The sequence below is a fragment of the Carcharhinus amblyrhynchos genome, chromosome 31, assembly GCF_965287045.1.
Source record: "Carcharhinus amblyrhynchos chromosome 31, sCarAmb.v2.hapA, whole genome shotgun sequence".
Classification (NCBI taxonomy): domain Eukaryota; kingdom Metazoa; phylum Chordata; class Chondrichthyes; order Carcharhiniformes; family Carcharhinidae; genus Carcharhinus; species Carcharhinus amblyrhynchos.
In genome coordinates this window covers 5,303,164-5,316,451 of record NC_137354.1, presented here as the reverse complement: position 1 = coordinate 5,316,451, position 13,288 = coordinate 5,303,164, and the positions used below count along the sequence as shown (strand labels likewise).

The 13,288-nt window shown below is 45.0% G+C and overlaps 1 protein-coding gene across 2 annotated transcripts in view; it reads right to left on the bottom strand.

Moving 5' to 3' along the window:
- Positions 1-4,621: 4,621 nt before the first annotated feature.
- The window catches only part of slc29a3 (solute carrier family 29 member 3), a 28,069-nt gene continuing 19,402 nt past the window's right edge, over positions 4,622-13,288 (bottom strand). For both annotated transcript variants that reach the window (XM_080215761.1, XM_080215760.1), the window contains exons 4-6: positions 11,621-11,847; positions 10,656-10,818; positions 4,622-6,782 (exon numbers count right to left, since the gene is read on the bottom strand). In XM_080215761.1, coding sequence (XP_080071887.1) covers positions 6,122-6,782; positions 10,656-10,818; positions 11,621-11,847 — 1,051 coding nt within the window. In that variant the 3' untranslated portion in view covers positions 4,622-6,121. The remainder of the gene's footprint in view (positions 6,783-10,655; positions 10,819-11,620; positions 11,848-13,288) is intronic.

Genomic DNA, 13,288 nt, shown 5'->3' with positions numbered 1-13,288 from the left:
ATTCCAAAAACTGTCCTTAAGCAGCTGTCACATGGAGACATACAGTGCTCCAGCAATCTGAAGTACTGAAAATCTACCGGACTGGTTTAAGTATCCAGTGAAGGCAGTTAATGGTAGGCTGTTGGGGAGAGTTACAGAACAAAGATCTAAAGGTACAGGTTCATAGCTCCTTGAAAGTGGAGTCACAGATAGACAGAGTGGTGAAGAAGGCATTCGGCATGCTTGGTTTCATTGGTTAGAACACTGGATACAGGAGTGGAATGTCTTGTTGAAGTTGTACAAGACATTGGTAAGGCCACACTTGGAATACTGTATACAGTTCTGGTCACCCTATTATAGAAAGGGTATTATTAAACTAGAAAGAGTGCAGAAAAGATTTACCAGGATGCTCCCGGGACTTGATGGTTTGAGTTATAAAGAGAAGCTGGATCGACTGGGACTTATTTCTCTGGAGCGCAGGAGGCTGAGGGGTGATTTTATAGAGGTCTATAAAATAATGAGGGATATAGATTAGCTAGATAGTCAATATTTTTTCCCAAAGGTTGGGGAGTCTAAAACTAGAGGGCATAGGTTTAAGGTGAGAGGGAAGAGATACAAAGTGTCCAGAAGGGCAATATTTTCACACAGAGGGTGGTGAGTGTTTGGAACAAGCTGCCAGAGGTAGTAGTAGAGGTGGGTACAATTTTGTCTTTTAAAAAGCATTTAGACAGTTACACGGGTAAGATGGGTATAGAGGGATAGGGGCCAAATATGGACAATTGGGACTAATTTTGGGGTTTAAAAAAAAAGGGTCTGTTTCCATGCTGTAAACCTCTATGACTCTAAGGCACAGGAAAAACTACAAAAATGAACAAATCCTCTTTAAATAAAAGGCTGGTTTCCTTACAGAACAATTAACAATGGAAACCAATTGTGAAATTTCAAAACAAGTTTTGTCCCCTTCAAGCATCACAGTAACTTCATTACGGTGTTCTTGTAAGCCTATTTGTGACTAATAAATAAAAACAAACATCAGGAAAGATTTACAAAAGGAAGTAGCAGTTATTCACGCAAGCTGAACTGCTCAAATTAATTAAAGGGGAAATTTCAGCTCCCAGGTGAAACATTTCAGTGGATATTTACAAAGTTAACAGATGTTTAAAGTCTTCACATTTTCACACAACTTCACCCAATGGGATTGCAAAGAGATGGTTGAGAAATGATTGCTCATTCATTGAATTCAAGATTTGAAAAAAACTCCTCTTTCACTTAAACACACAAGTTTAACCATTAGACAAATCATGCAGATATGGGATTTAATTAATAGTAAAGTTCCGGGTAGCTTGGCTTTGTAATTAATTAATCCAGCTTCCTCCTGAGAACATCTCTCCATTTCTTATCTCCTCAAGAACGTCTAATTTATTCATCGATTTAAAATTCTTTCTGGTTGTATCACAGCTTGGTACGGATCCTGCTCTGCCCAAGACCACAAGGAAATACAAAAGGTCATGAATGTAGCCCAATCTATCATGCAAACCAACCTCCCATCCATTGGCTCTGTCTACACTTCCCACTGCCTCAGCAAAGCAGCCAGCATAATCAAGGACCCCACATACCCCAGACATTCTCTCTTCCAACTTCTTCCATTGGGAAAAAAATACAAAACTTTGAGGTCACGTACCAACCGACTCAAGAACAGCTTCTTCCCTGCTGCCACCAGACTTTTGAATGGACTTACCTTGCATTAAGTTGATCTTTCTGTACACCCTAGCTATGACTGTAACACTACATTCTGCACTCTCTCGTTTCCTTCTCTATGAACAGTATGCTTTGTCTGTAGCGTACGTGGGAAATGATACTTTTCACTGTATGCTAATACATGTGACAATAATAAATCAAATCAAAACATACTAGACACAGAGGGTTAGAAGTTGCTGGAGGTGTTATTTGCGATGTAGCCTTCAATTTCAAGGATCGGTTTTAATTCTGAGAGGAGGTGATCTCATTGTTTAAGGATGGATATATGAACAGCCAAGATACAGCGCAGGTTCAAGGTGACGGGGAAAGTTTAAGGGAAACGTGCAATTTTCACTTAGAGTGGTAGATGCCTGGAATGCTCTGCCAGAAGAGGTGGTGGAAGCAGTCACATTAGCAACATTTAAGACGCTTCTGGATGGGTACACGAATAGGGAGGGAATAGAGGGATACAGACCCGAGTAAGGACGGAAGGTTTTTCTCAAGTTTAGTTAGGATATCATGATGGGCACAAGCTTGGAGGGCTGAAGGGCCTGTCCCAGTGCTGTACTTTTCTTTGTACGTTGTGGGAAATTATTGAGAAACTATATGCAAAAGTAATCTGATAAGTAAATGTTTCTTTAGATTGTTGGTTATAATTAATAATAAGATTTCCTCCCCTGAAGGACACTGCTGAACCAGATGGATTTTTATGACAATGGCTACACGTACTTTTAATCCCAGATTTTTATGAATTCAAATGTCACCATCTGCCTTGATGGGATTCAAACCCATGTTCACAGAGGGTCTCTGGATTTCTAGCCCATTGACAATACCACTAAGCCATTGTTTCTTTTTACTTCAAGAGATACGGGGATTGTGAACCATGGTTTCCGGGATTTAGGGAGTTTCAAGGCACTATCTAGCGCAAGTAGAATGGGTGAAGGGGGGGCCTAGAGCTGATTCTTCTGGAGGAACCACCGTCTGATGGACTTTTCAAAGTAAATAAATAATCATTGCGTTGTCTGTAACACACAGCTTGAATTCCCTACATTTAGGGCAACTGATTTACACTGAGCGGTCAAGCCAAATCCTCCCTTTTTGTGTAGTTCACTTGATGGTGTTTTTGGGATGAAATATCACAATAACATAAAATTACAGGCAGATTGTGACATAGTGATAATGTCCCTGGACTAGCCATCCAGAGGCCCAGGCTAATATCCTGAACATATGTTTGGAACATGTGTTCAAATCCCACCATGGCAACTGGTGAAACTTACTCAATTAATAAATAAATCTGGAATTGAAAACCAGTCTCAGTGATGGTGACAACTATCATCGGTCATTGGAAAAGCCCATCTGGTTCACTAATATCCTTCAGGGAAGGAAATCTGCCGTCCTTACCGTTCTGGCCTACACACGATTCCCGATTTACAGCAATGTCGTTGACTCTTAACCGCCCCTCAGCAATGGCCCAGCAAGCCACTCAGTTTAGGGGCAATTAGGAATGGGCATCAAATGCTGGTCTTGCTGTGAAGGAATTAAAAATATTTTCCCATGAAAATATTTCCCATGGGGGCAGCACGGTGGCACAGTGGGTTGGCACTGCTGCCTCACAGTGCCAGTGACCCGGGTTCAATTCCTGGCTTGGGTCACCGTCTGTGCGGAGTCCGAATGTTCTCCCTGTGTCTGCATGGGTTTCCTCCGGGTGCTCCGATTTCCTCCCACACTCCAAAGATATGCAGATTAGGTGAATTGACCATGGTAAATTGTCCCTTTAGTGTCAGGGGATTAGCAGGGTAAACATGTGGGGTTACGGGAGTAGGGCCTGGGTGGGATTGTTGTCGGTGCGGGTTCAGATGGGCCAAATGGTCTCCTTCTGCACTGTGGGGGTTCCATGATTCTAAGACCAGAGGCTGTAATTGAGAAGGATTTTAACTATGCACTTGTATGTCAGTGTGCAATCTCATCCTGGTGTCTGCTCCTCTCCATTGCATGAGTTCCTAATCTTCACCCTGAAAAAGGGTCAAAAGTTCTCAACCACATCTTCAATTAACAGGATGAGGAGAGATCATGAAACATATAACCTGCCTTTCCACACCCTACCCACCCCCCCCCCCCCCCCCCCCCCCCCCCACACACAAATAAAAGCACATAATAGTTGGGTTAATGCATCCATACTGATCATTCTGGCATCTGTTGTGAAGCAGGCTGGTGATAATGTTCCATGCTGTGAATATGGTTCAAGAAGTGAGCGCAAAATCATCAACTGATCTCTCATCACAAGGTAAGCACACTGATTCACCCCTATCTGAGTCCATCCCATTGAGAAATCCATCATACTGATGTTGGCACAGTGACACAGCAGTTAGCGCTGCTGCCTCACAGCTTCAGGGACCCGGGTTCGAATCCCACCTCGGGTCACTGTCTGCCTATGTGGAGTTTGCACATTCTCCCAGTGTCTGTGTCGGTTTCCTCCCACACTCCAAAGATGTGCAGGTTAGGTGGATTAGCCACTGCTAAATTGCCCCTTAGTGTCCAAAGTTGTGTAGGTTAGGTGGATTGGCCGTGCTAAATTGCCCCTTATGTCCAAAGATGTATAAAATAGAGGAATTAGCAGGGTAAATATGTGGAATTATGGGTATAGGGCATGCTCTGTCATAGAGTTGATGCAGACTCGATAAATCGAATACATAAGAAGTGTCCCAATACCATACGCTAAATCTTGAATGATGGATAGTTTTCACTTCTTGAACATCTATTTGAAATGTTAATCATTCTTTTCTTAGTGGCAATATTTCTTACATTAGTTTGAACCCTTTACCCAACCACCAACTTGAAACACTCAACCACATTCAAAACGGTCGCCCTGTCGATGTGACAGAGGAAAAAGGAACAGTCTGCCCACTTTGGTTAAAATGTTAAAAATAGATCCGTATTTTTTATTTGGTAGCTTTTTCCGGGGTGAAATTTCCATAATGCTCGCGTGTGTACACACATTTGGCAGGTTGTAAATCAGTAAAGTTCATGATTGCATCTGACCAGATTTTAATAGACTGTCACTAGTTCAACATTCACCCCGCTATGTGCAGAAGAGAGAAATTAAATTAATGCTGGCTTCAATACTAACAAAAAGAAAGATCACTTTCCTAAACCTCTCAAAAAGCACCAAATATTGTCCCAGCTACAAACCTTTCAAAAATGAAGCCATTTGATTTATGGAAATCCCAGAGCGCATCCTTTCTCCTCCAAGAAGATCGAAAAGGTCATCTAATCTAATCTAAAAATCTAATCCTATGTTTTTGTTTCTTTGAATAACCTCTGGGAATACAGGGGGTTCATGTGGTTGGCAAAAACTGAGGTGTTTCTGAGGATGACTAAGGGTGTAAAACACTCTGCTTGAAGTCCTTATATCGGGAACCAAATCCGACCCATGTTATGGGGTTGGATGTAGCATCTCTTCACTGTTGTTGCGGGGGTGGAGGGGTGGTGTGTGTGTGTGTGAGTGAGGATGTACTTTATAACCATCCTTCTTCTCCTAATTCCATCTGGCACTGATTGAGCAATCCCACCCAACCAAGGGCTGGTAGGAGAGGGAGCAAGGATGCACAATGTGAACTGATGTCCCGCTATTCGGGCTAAGGAACACCCAGGGAAAATTCACCTCCATTTACAAAACCATAAACCATTTCTTAATGAGCAGGTGATGCTTCGAATAGAGAAAGGCAACCTTCCTGCCGTGGCTTGGGTAGATTAGGAAACCCACCTCGGAGTTGATCTGGGATTGCTGCAGGTGGACTCCATTTAAATGAGAACTTAATGGGCAGTACAGTGGTTAGCACTGCTGCTTTGCAGTGCCAGGAACCTGGGTTCAGTTCTGGCCTTGTTGACAGTCTGTGTAGAGTTTGCACATTCTCCCCACGTCTGCGTGGGTTTCCTCCCGCTGCTCCAGTTTCCTCCCACAGTCTGAAAGATGAGCAAGTTAGGCCATGTTAGATTATTGGCCATGCTAAATTGCCCCTTAGTGCCCAAAGATGTGTGGGTTAGGTGGATTGGCCATGCTAAATTGACCCTTAGTGTCCAATAATGTGTAGGTTAGGGGGAATTAGTGGGGTAAATACGTGTGGATACAGGAATAGGGCCTCAGTGGGATGCTCTGTTGGAGAGTTGGTACATACCCAATGGGCCAAACGGCCTGTTCCTCCACAGTAGGGATTCTATGACAACTTGGGTGTCATCACAGAACTGCAATAGTCAGTTTATCTTTCACCCAGTGATGATAACATTTTACGGTATCGTTGGCTAGTAATCCAACTACTTTGTGCACGAGGTGACTGAGAGTCCAGTCCTGGTCCGTGACAATTCTCAATTAATTTAACATCTCATAAAAAACCCCAAATACTCTTTGCTATATCAGATGGACGATAAGGACAGAGAAAGCAGAACCGGCAGCAAGACCGAGAGTGAGGAAGAAGGACATCACCACACCAGTAGGTTCGGATAATTCTTTTGGCACGATCTTTGGGCCATAGATCATGGGCAAAGTCCCCAGGTATCCGTTGGTAAGGCCCAAAGCAGAGATGAAGATGGCAGGGTAAACATCCCGATGGAAGAAAACCACGTGCAAATGATCTCGAGGCTGGTAGTTGCAGAATATGAACAAGGGTAAGAACAAGGTCCTCAAAAGCACCAGGATGGGGAGGGCTTTACTCTTCGGCCCAGGGATCTGGATCCAGGCTGTTGTCTGTCGGCCAGTCCAGTCTGCAAAGTTGTACAGGAGGAAGCAGGTCAAGGGCACAAAGTATTTACTGGTCCACATGCTGACTGTGTTCTTTGAGACGGACTTGATGTTGGACGAGATGGAAGGGAAGATGATGATGGAGATGAAGAAGGTGTAGAAGACGCTGAAGCCCAGCCATGCTGTCTTCCTCAGGATGGGTTTTAACGGAGGGACAGTGCCTACGTTGTTCGATGAGGAAGCATTCTCAAACGAGTCATTTAAGGAGCCAGTGTCGTTGCAGAATGAACCGGTGCTTTGTATCCCCCTGTTTAAACTTTTCAGGTAGTAGCTGAAGACAAAGAGCAGTTTATAGATGAGGTTAAGGTGGAATACACAATTGTCATTCTTATCCTGTTGAATTAAAATTACGGAAAACAGTCACCGTTGACATGGTTGGCACAATGGTTAGCACTGCTGCCTCATGGCACCAAGGACCCAGGTTCCATTCCTGGCTTGGGTCACTGTTTCTGTGGAGTCTGCACATTCTCCTCATGTCTGCATGGGTTTCCTCTCACACTCCAAAGGTTAAGTTAGGTTGATTGGCCATGGTAAATTCCCCGTTAGCGTCAGGGGGATTAACAGGGTCAGATACATGGGGTTATGGGGGATTGGGCCTGGGTGGGATTGTGGTCAGTGCAGAGCCGATGGACCGAACGGCCTCCTTCTGCACTGTAGGAATCTATGAATCCGTGGACAAATTTGGAAACTCTCTGCATAGTGCTGGCTTGTGATGTGATGTCATTCTCAGAATCACAGAATCCCTGCAGTGCTCCGGTTTCTCCCACACTCCAAAAATATGCGGGTTGGGGGATTGGCCATGCTAAATTGTCCCTTGATATCGTAAGATGTCTAGGTTCGGAGACAGTAAGAAGTCTCACAACACAAACAAGTTAAAGTCCAACAGGTTTATTTGGTAGCATGAGCTTTTGGAGCGTTGCCTCTTCATCAGGTGAGTCAGATGCCGGCATCTCCACATCATAGGTTCGGAGAATTAGCAGGGTAAATGCATAGGGTTAAGGGTCGAGATGGGCCTGGGTCAAAGAGTTGTGCAGACTTGATGGGCCAAATGGCCTCCTTCTGCATTGTGAATATTTTGTAACGGGATAGAGGATATTGTGGGAAAAAGGCATTGAAGTGGATGGATTGGCCAAGATTGAACTGAATGGCAGAGCAGGATCGATGGGTTGAATGGCCTACTCCTGCTTACTCATAGAGATTTACAACATGGAAACATGTCCTTTGGCCCAATTTGCTCATGTTGTCCAGTTTTTAACACTTGTCACAATTGCCTGCGTTTGATCCATAAGTCCTCTAGACCCATCTTACCCATGTAAGCTCTTTAAAAGACAAAACTGTACCCGCCTCTACTACTGCTCCGGCATCTACACTACTTCTACGTTCCTAGTAGTTACCAAGTGTACAACAGAAAGGGTTAGCTACAAAGTGGCTTATAACCTGTTCCCTATGGGCTGCACTTCTCCAGGGAATGACTTTTGGAATGTCCCAATCTGTGCAGGTCCATAAATGTCAAACCACCTTGAACTGATGAGGAAATGGGAATGTGTAGTCAGTGACATCTATCTAGGAAATCTCAGCAGGTCTGGCAGAGTCTCAGGAGAGAAAAGAGCTGACGTTTTGAGTCCAGATGGCCCTTTGTCAAAGCTATAGGCACAGGAAGTGAGAGATACTTATACTCAATAATACTGGTATAAATATCTCCCACTTCCTATGACTTTAGCTTTGATAAAAGATCATCTGGACTCAAAACCTCAGCTCTTTCCTCTCCTTACAGATGCTGCCAGACCTGCTGGGATTTTCCAGCATTTTCCCTTTTGGTTTCAGATTCCAGCATCCGCAGTAATTTGCTTTTACCTGACATTTATCGAGGATCCTGGCAAAAGCTTGTTACTGAGTTGGGGGGGGGAAGTTTCGCTCTGCAGCTCAGCACAACTAACTTGCGGGAGACAGAAGTAGGAAAGTATTCCTTCTGGCATGTTTTTGTTTTAACCATCCCTCACCAGAGCCAGAACAAAAGAATTTAGCCGAGTAACATCTGTAATTAGCCCAGTCGCTCACACGAAAGGGAAGTGTCCAAACTGATCAACAAGCAAGAAAATAACAGAGCGAGAATGTTTTCTTTTCTATTAGTCTCATTCATCCCTTGTGACAACAATTCTACTGTTGATAGGATTGTAACTAATGCTGATTAGTGATTTGCAGGCACTGCCTACATTTTAATTATGCTGGAGGACAGAAAACAATCAGTGAGGATTATTGCTGCAAATAATTGCAATGTCTCTCCACTTCTCTCTCTCTGCACCAGTGTGATATTTCCCAATCCCTTCAATGGAGTTTCCCTGGCTCATTGTATACTCAGTCACCTTTGTCAAAGCTAAAAGGCACAGGAAGTGAGAGATATTTATACTCAATAATACTGGTATAAATATCTCCCACTTCCTATGACTTTAGCTTTGATAAAAGATCATCTGGACTCAAAACGTCAGCTCTTTCCTCTCCTTACAGATGCTGCCAGACCTGCTGAGATTTTCCAGCATTTTCCCTTTTGGTTTCAGATTCCACACTTGAAATTGAGTTTCACCCTCCTACCGATTTTCCCCTACCGAACTCCCCCAACACGGAATCCATGCCCATAAGGAATCCTGCTGTACCCACAAAGAGCCGTCTTTCTTCCTGTCAAACCTAGTTCAATCCCATATTCACAGGAGCCCAAACTTGTTAACCTGCAATGTTTTTAATCCAGAAAGACAGTGGGTGGAATTTTTTCATTCTACCCACCATGGGAATTGTAGCGGGTGGGACACGGACCATAAATTAAAGTTTATTTATTTATTAGTCACAAGTAGGCTTACAATTAACACTGCAATGAAGTTACTGTGAAAATCCGCTAGTCGCCACACTCTGGCGCCTGCCCGGGTACACTGAGGGAGCATTTAGCATGGCACCCTAACCAGCACATCTTTTGGATTGTGGGAGGAAATCGGAACACCTGGCGGAAACCCATGCAGACACAGGGAGAATGCGCAGACTCCACATAGACAGTGACCCAAGCCGGGAATTGAACCTGGGTACCTGGTGCTGTGAGGCAGCAGTGCTAACCACTGTGCCACCATGTCGCCACACCCCATGCAAAAGTCCGTTGACCTAAGGTGCGATTTCCTGGCTTTGGGACAACCGAAGCCAGAAGATCCCAGTCAATATTTTGAAAACATTTCAGACTTGTATTTATGCACAGCCAATTATATATTACTAATCTACTTTTTCATTCTTTCTTGGGAAGTGGGCATTGCTGGCTGGGCAAGCATTTATTGCCCATCCGTAATTCATAGAATCCCTACAACACAGGAGGCCATTTGGCCCATCAAGGCTGTAAAGCAACAATTTCACCGAGGCACTATCCAAGCAACCTTACATATTCATACATATTTACCCTGCTAACCTCCCTGACACTACGGGGAGAATTTAACATGGCCAATCCACCTAACCTGCACATCTTTGAAGTGTGGGTGGAAACCTGAGCACCTCGAGGAAACCCACGCAGACACTGGGAGAATTTGCAAACTCCACACAGTGACCCGAGGCCGGAATTGAACCCAGGTCCCTGGCACTGAGAGGCAACAGTGCTAACCACTGCGCCACCATGTCACCCTTATTGCCCTTGAGAGGGTGGTGGTAAGCTTCCTTCTTGAACTGCTGCAGTACATGCAGTGTAGATACACCCACAGTGCTGTTAGAGTGAGTGTTCCAGGATTTTGACCCAGCAGCAGTGGAGGAACAGTGATATATTTCTAAATCAGGTCAGGGAGTGACGTGGGGGAGGGGGATCTTGCAGGTGGTGGCGTTCCCAGGCATTCACATGGGAATTACTGCAATATCAGTTGTCAAAGAAATGATGGAGAGATTTCAAGGATGGACTTTCACTGCCTCACCCACTCGAGGCTCTGAACATCATGCCCAAGGCCAACAGAGAATGCCGTTTTGCATGCTTCTCCCGCTCTGAGGGAGTGCCGGTAAAATCGGGGCCCAAGTGTCAGACAGGAATAGAGCATGGGTGGGATTGTGTGGCCGGTGCAGACACGATGGGCTGAATGGCCTCCTTCTGCACCGCAGGGATTCTAGGAATGACGATGAAGGAACATCTTACCTGGAATACGGGAGGCAGGGCAAAATCAAATAGAGGACAATACAGATGACGAGGAAAATATCAGCGGTAATAAAATAAGCCAGTGCACTGTCTGAAATGGAACCAGCCGTAGCGAGGTCCACTACTGAAGCCACAGCACTAAACGTCCCTCCCATGGCCTGGCCTGTGGAAGAAGCGAGAAAAGTAATCAGTCATCGAGAAAGGACCGTTTACCTTTCCAAATGTAGATGCAAATCTTCAGCTTTCAAGCAGAGGAACCAGGAGCCAGTAAACTGTTGGGTTTCCCATCATTCGAACACTCTGTCGGTGTGTTCTAACAGAGGAGTCACTCCAGGGAGGAAGGACGATAGTGAGGCAATTGGATTGGAAAAGCTGGGCTTGCTCTCTTAAGGAATAGAGAGCGGCAAGATGAGTTACGATAGAAGTGAGCAGATGGAGAAAAACAGTGGTTGAACAGTCAGTAACCAGAGGACAAAGACTTCAGGCGAAGGAACCAGAGGCGACTCGAAGAATACAGGTTCAATGTTAGCCATCAAGAGGGAATTGGATGAATACCTGAAGGGGAAATAAAATTTGCAGAGATAAGGGAAGAGAATGGTTGTGTGTGGGACTAGCTGGATTGCCCTTTGAAAGTGCTGGCATAGACTCAACGGGCTAAATGGTCTGCCATGCTGTACGGATCCACAATTCCAGGACATTTCCACTCCTGTGGGGCCAAATATATTAGAAAGTCACAAATGAATCCAAAAGAGAACTGTGGAGTAATTTCTTTACTCAGGAGATGGTGGGATTTACAGTGAGGCTGATGGCAGTGAATGAGTGCTAGATAAAGACATGAACCAGGAGCAGAAAGATATGTTGTTGGAGTGTAATGAGGAGGAATGGGAGGAGTGTCCTGGGGAGGAGTACAAATAGCTGGCATGGCCCAGCTGGGCTGAATGGCCTGACCCTGGTGAGCAACCTACCTGAAATTAAAGCTTGTGAATTCCTCATGGGGAATGTTCCGACCTCTCCGAAAATGCTGCCCAAGAGCATATTGGATGCCCCACTAACGATGACCACACAGGCCATGGTCAGACCAAAGAAGCCATACGTCCATGAGGATGTGTCCACTTTCACCAGAATGGTGGTCGCGCAAAATATAACGAGCATGACAAACAGGGAAGACAGCACCCGGACCTTAGCGGAGATCCTAAAAGAGAAAGAGCAAATGTCCAGAAACAGTACTGAAACGTTCCAATCCAGGCCTCCATACTAAGCAACACAGGTTGTGAGCTATCACAATACCATCTTAAAGAGGGTCTGGCTACACAGCCTCTGAAGAAGGCCAGACACATTGAGAAAGCTACGAAAAGGGAATCCTTACTCTCATTCAGAGAGGAATGGGGTGCAAAAGCAAGTAGACTAAGCCAAAGCTGGTTAGATCATAAGATAGAGGAGCATTCGGCACATTGAATGGCGGAGCAGACTCAATCATGGCTGATAAGTTTCTCAATCCCATTCTCCCGCTTTTCCCCTCAACCTTTGATCCCCTTACCAATCAAGAACCTATCGATCTCTGTCTTATGTACACTCAATGATTCAGCCGCCTCTGTGGCAATGAGTTCTACTGACTCCCCATCCTCTGGCTGAAGAAATTCCTTCTCATCTCAGTTCTAAAGGGTCATCCCTTCACTCTGAGGCTGTGCCCTCGGATCCCAGTCTCCGCGACGAGTGGAAACATTTTCCCCATGTCCACTCCATCCAGGCCTTTCAGTATCCTGTAACTTCCCATGAGATCCCCCCCCCCACCGCCACCTCATCCTTCTGAACTCCATCAAGCACCGACCCAGAGTCCTCAAACTCTCCTCGTACATCAAGATTCTCATTCCTGGGATTATTAATTCTCAGCTGCAGTATTGTATCTGATCCTGGAAATCACACTGGAAGAAACAGGTGGTCTAAGGGAGGATGGGAAAGGAGAATTACAAGAAAAGTACAAGGGGTACGGGACCCCAATTACGTGGAGGGATTGAAGCTGTGGCGGGGGGTTGATCAACTTGTTCAATGCCATGAACTGTTTAGGTAAGAGTAAACAAGCAGAACTGGTTTCCAGTGGTGAGGGTGGAGAATCGAAGCGCACAGATGCAAGGTGATTCACAAAAGAATTAATAAATAGAAGCAGCGAGTGGAGGTGTGGAGCACAGCGGCTGAAAGATTGTTGGAAGCAGATTCCATAGTCACTTTCGAAAAGGAATCAATCCCACGGGGAAAACACTGTGAGACTCTGTGGCGAGAGCACAGAAATGGGATCAATTGGACAGTTGTACCAAGAAGCCAGCAGGGGCACAATGAACTGAATGAACTCCTTCTCTGCTCTGTGTTCCTGCGATGGTATGAACACTGTGTAAAACCCGTGCACACATAACCATGCCTTTCAGTGAAATAAAATCAGCTCAAATTAGAAGGTGCTGTTGTCAACATTATACAGCAGTTAATACTGGGCAAGGTGGCACAGTGGAGAGCAACTGCGGCCTCACAACGCCATGGACCCAGGTTCGATTCCTGGTTTCGGTTTGAAGTTTATTTATTCGTGTCACAAGTAGGTTCACATTAACATTGCAATGAAGTTACTGTGAAAATCTCCTATTCGC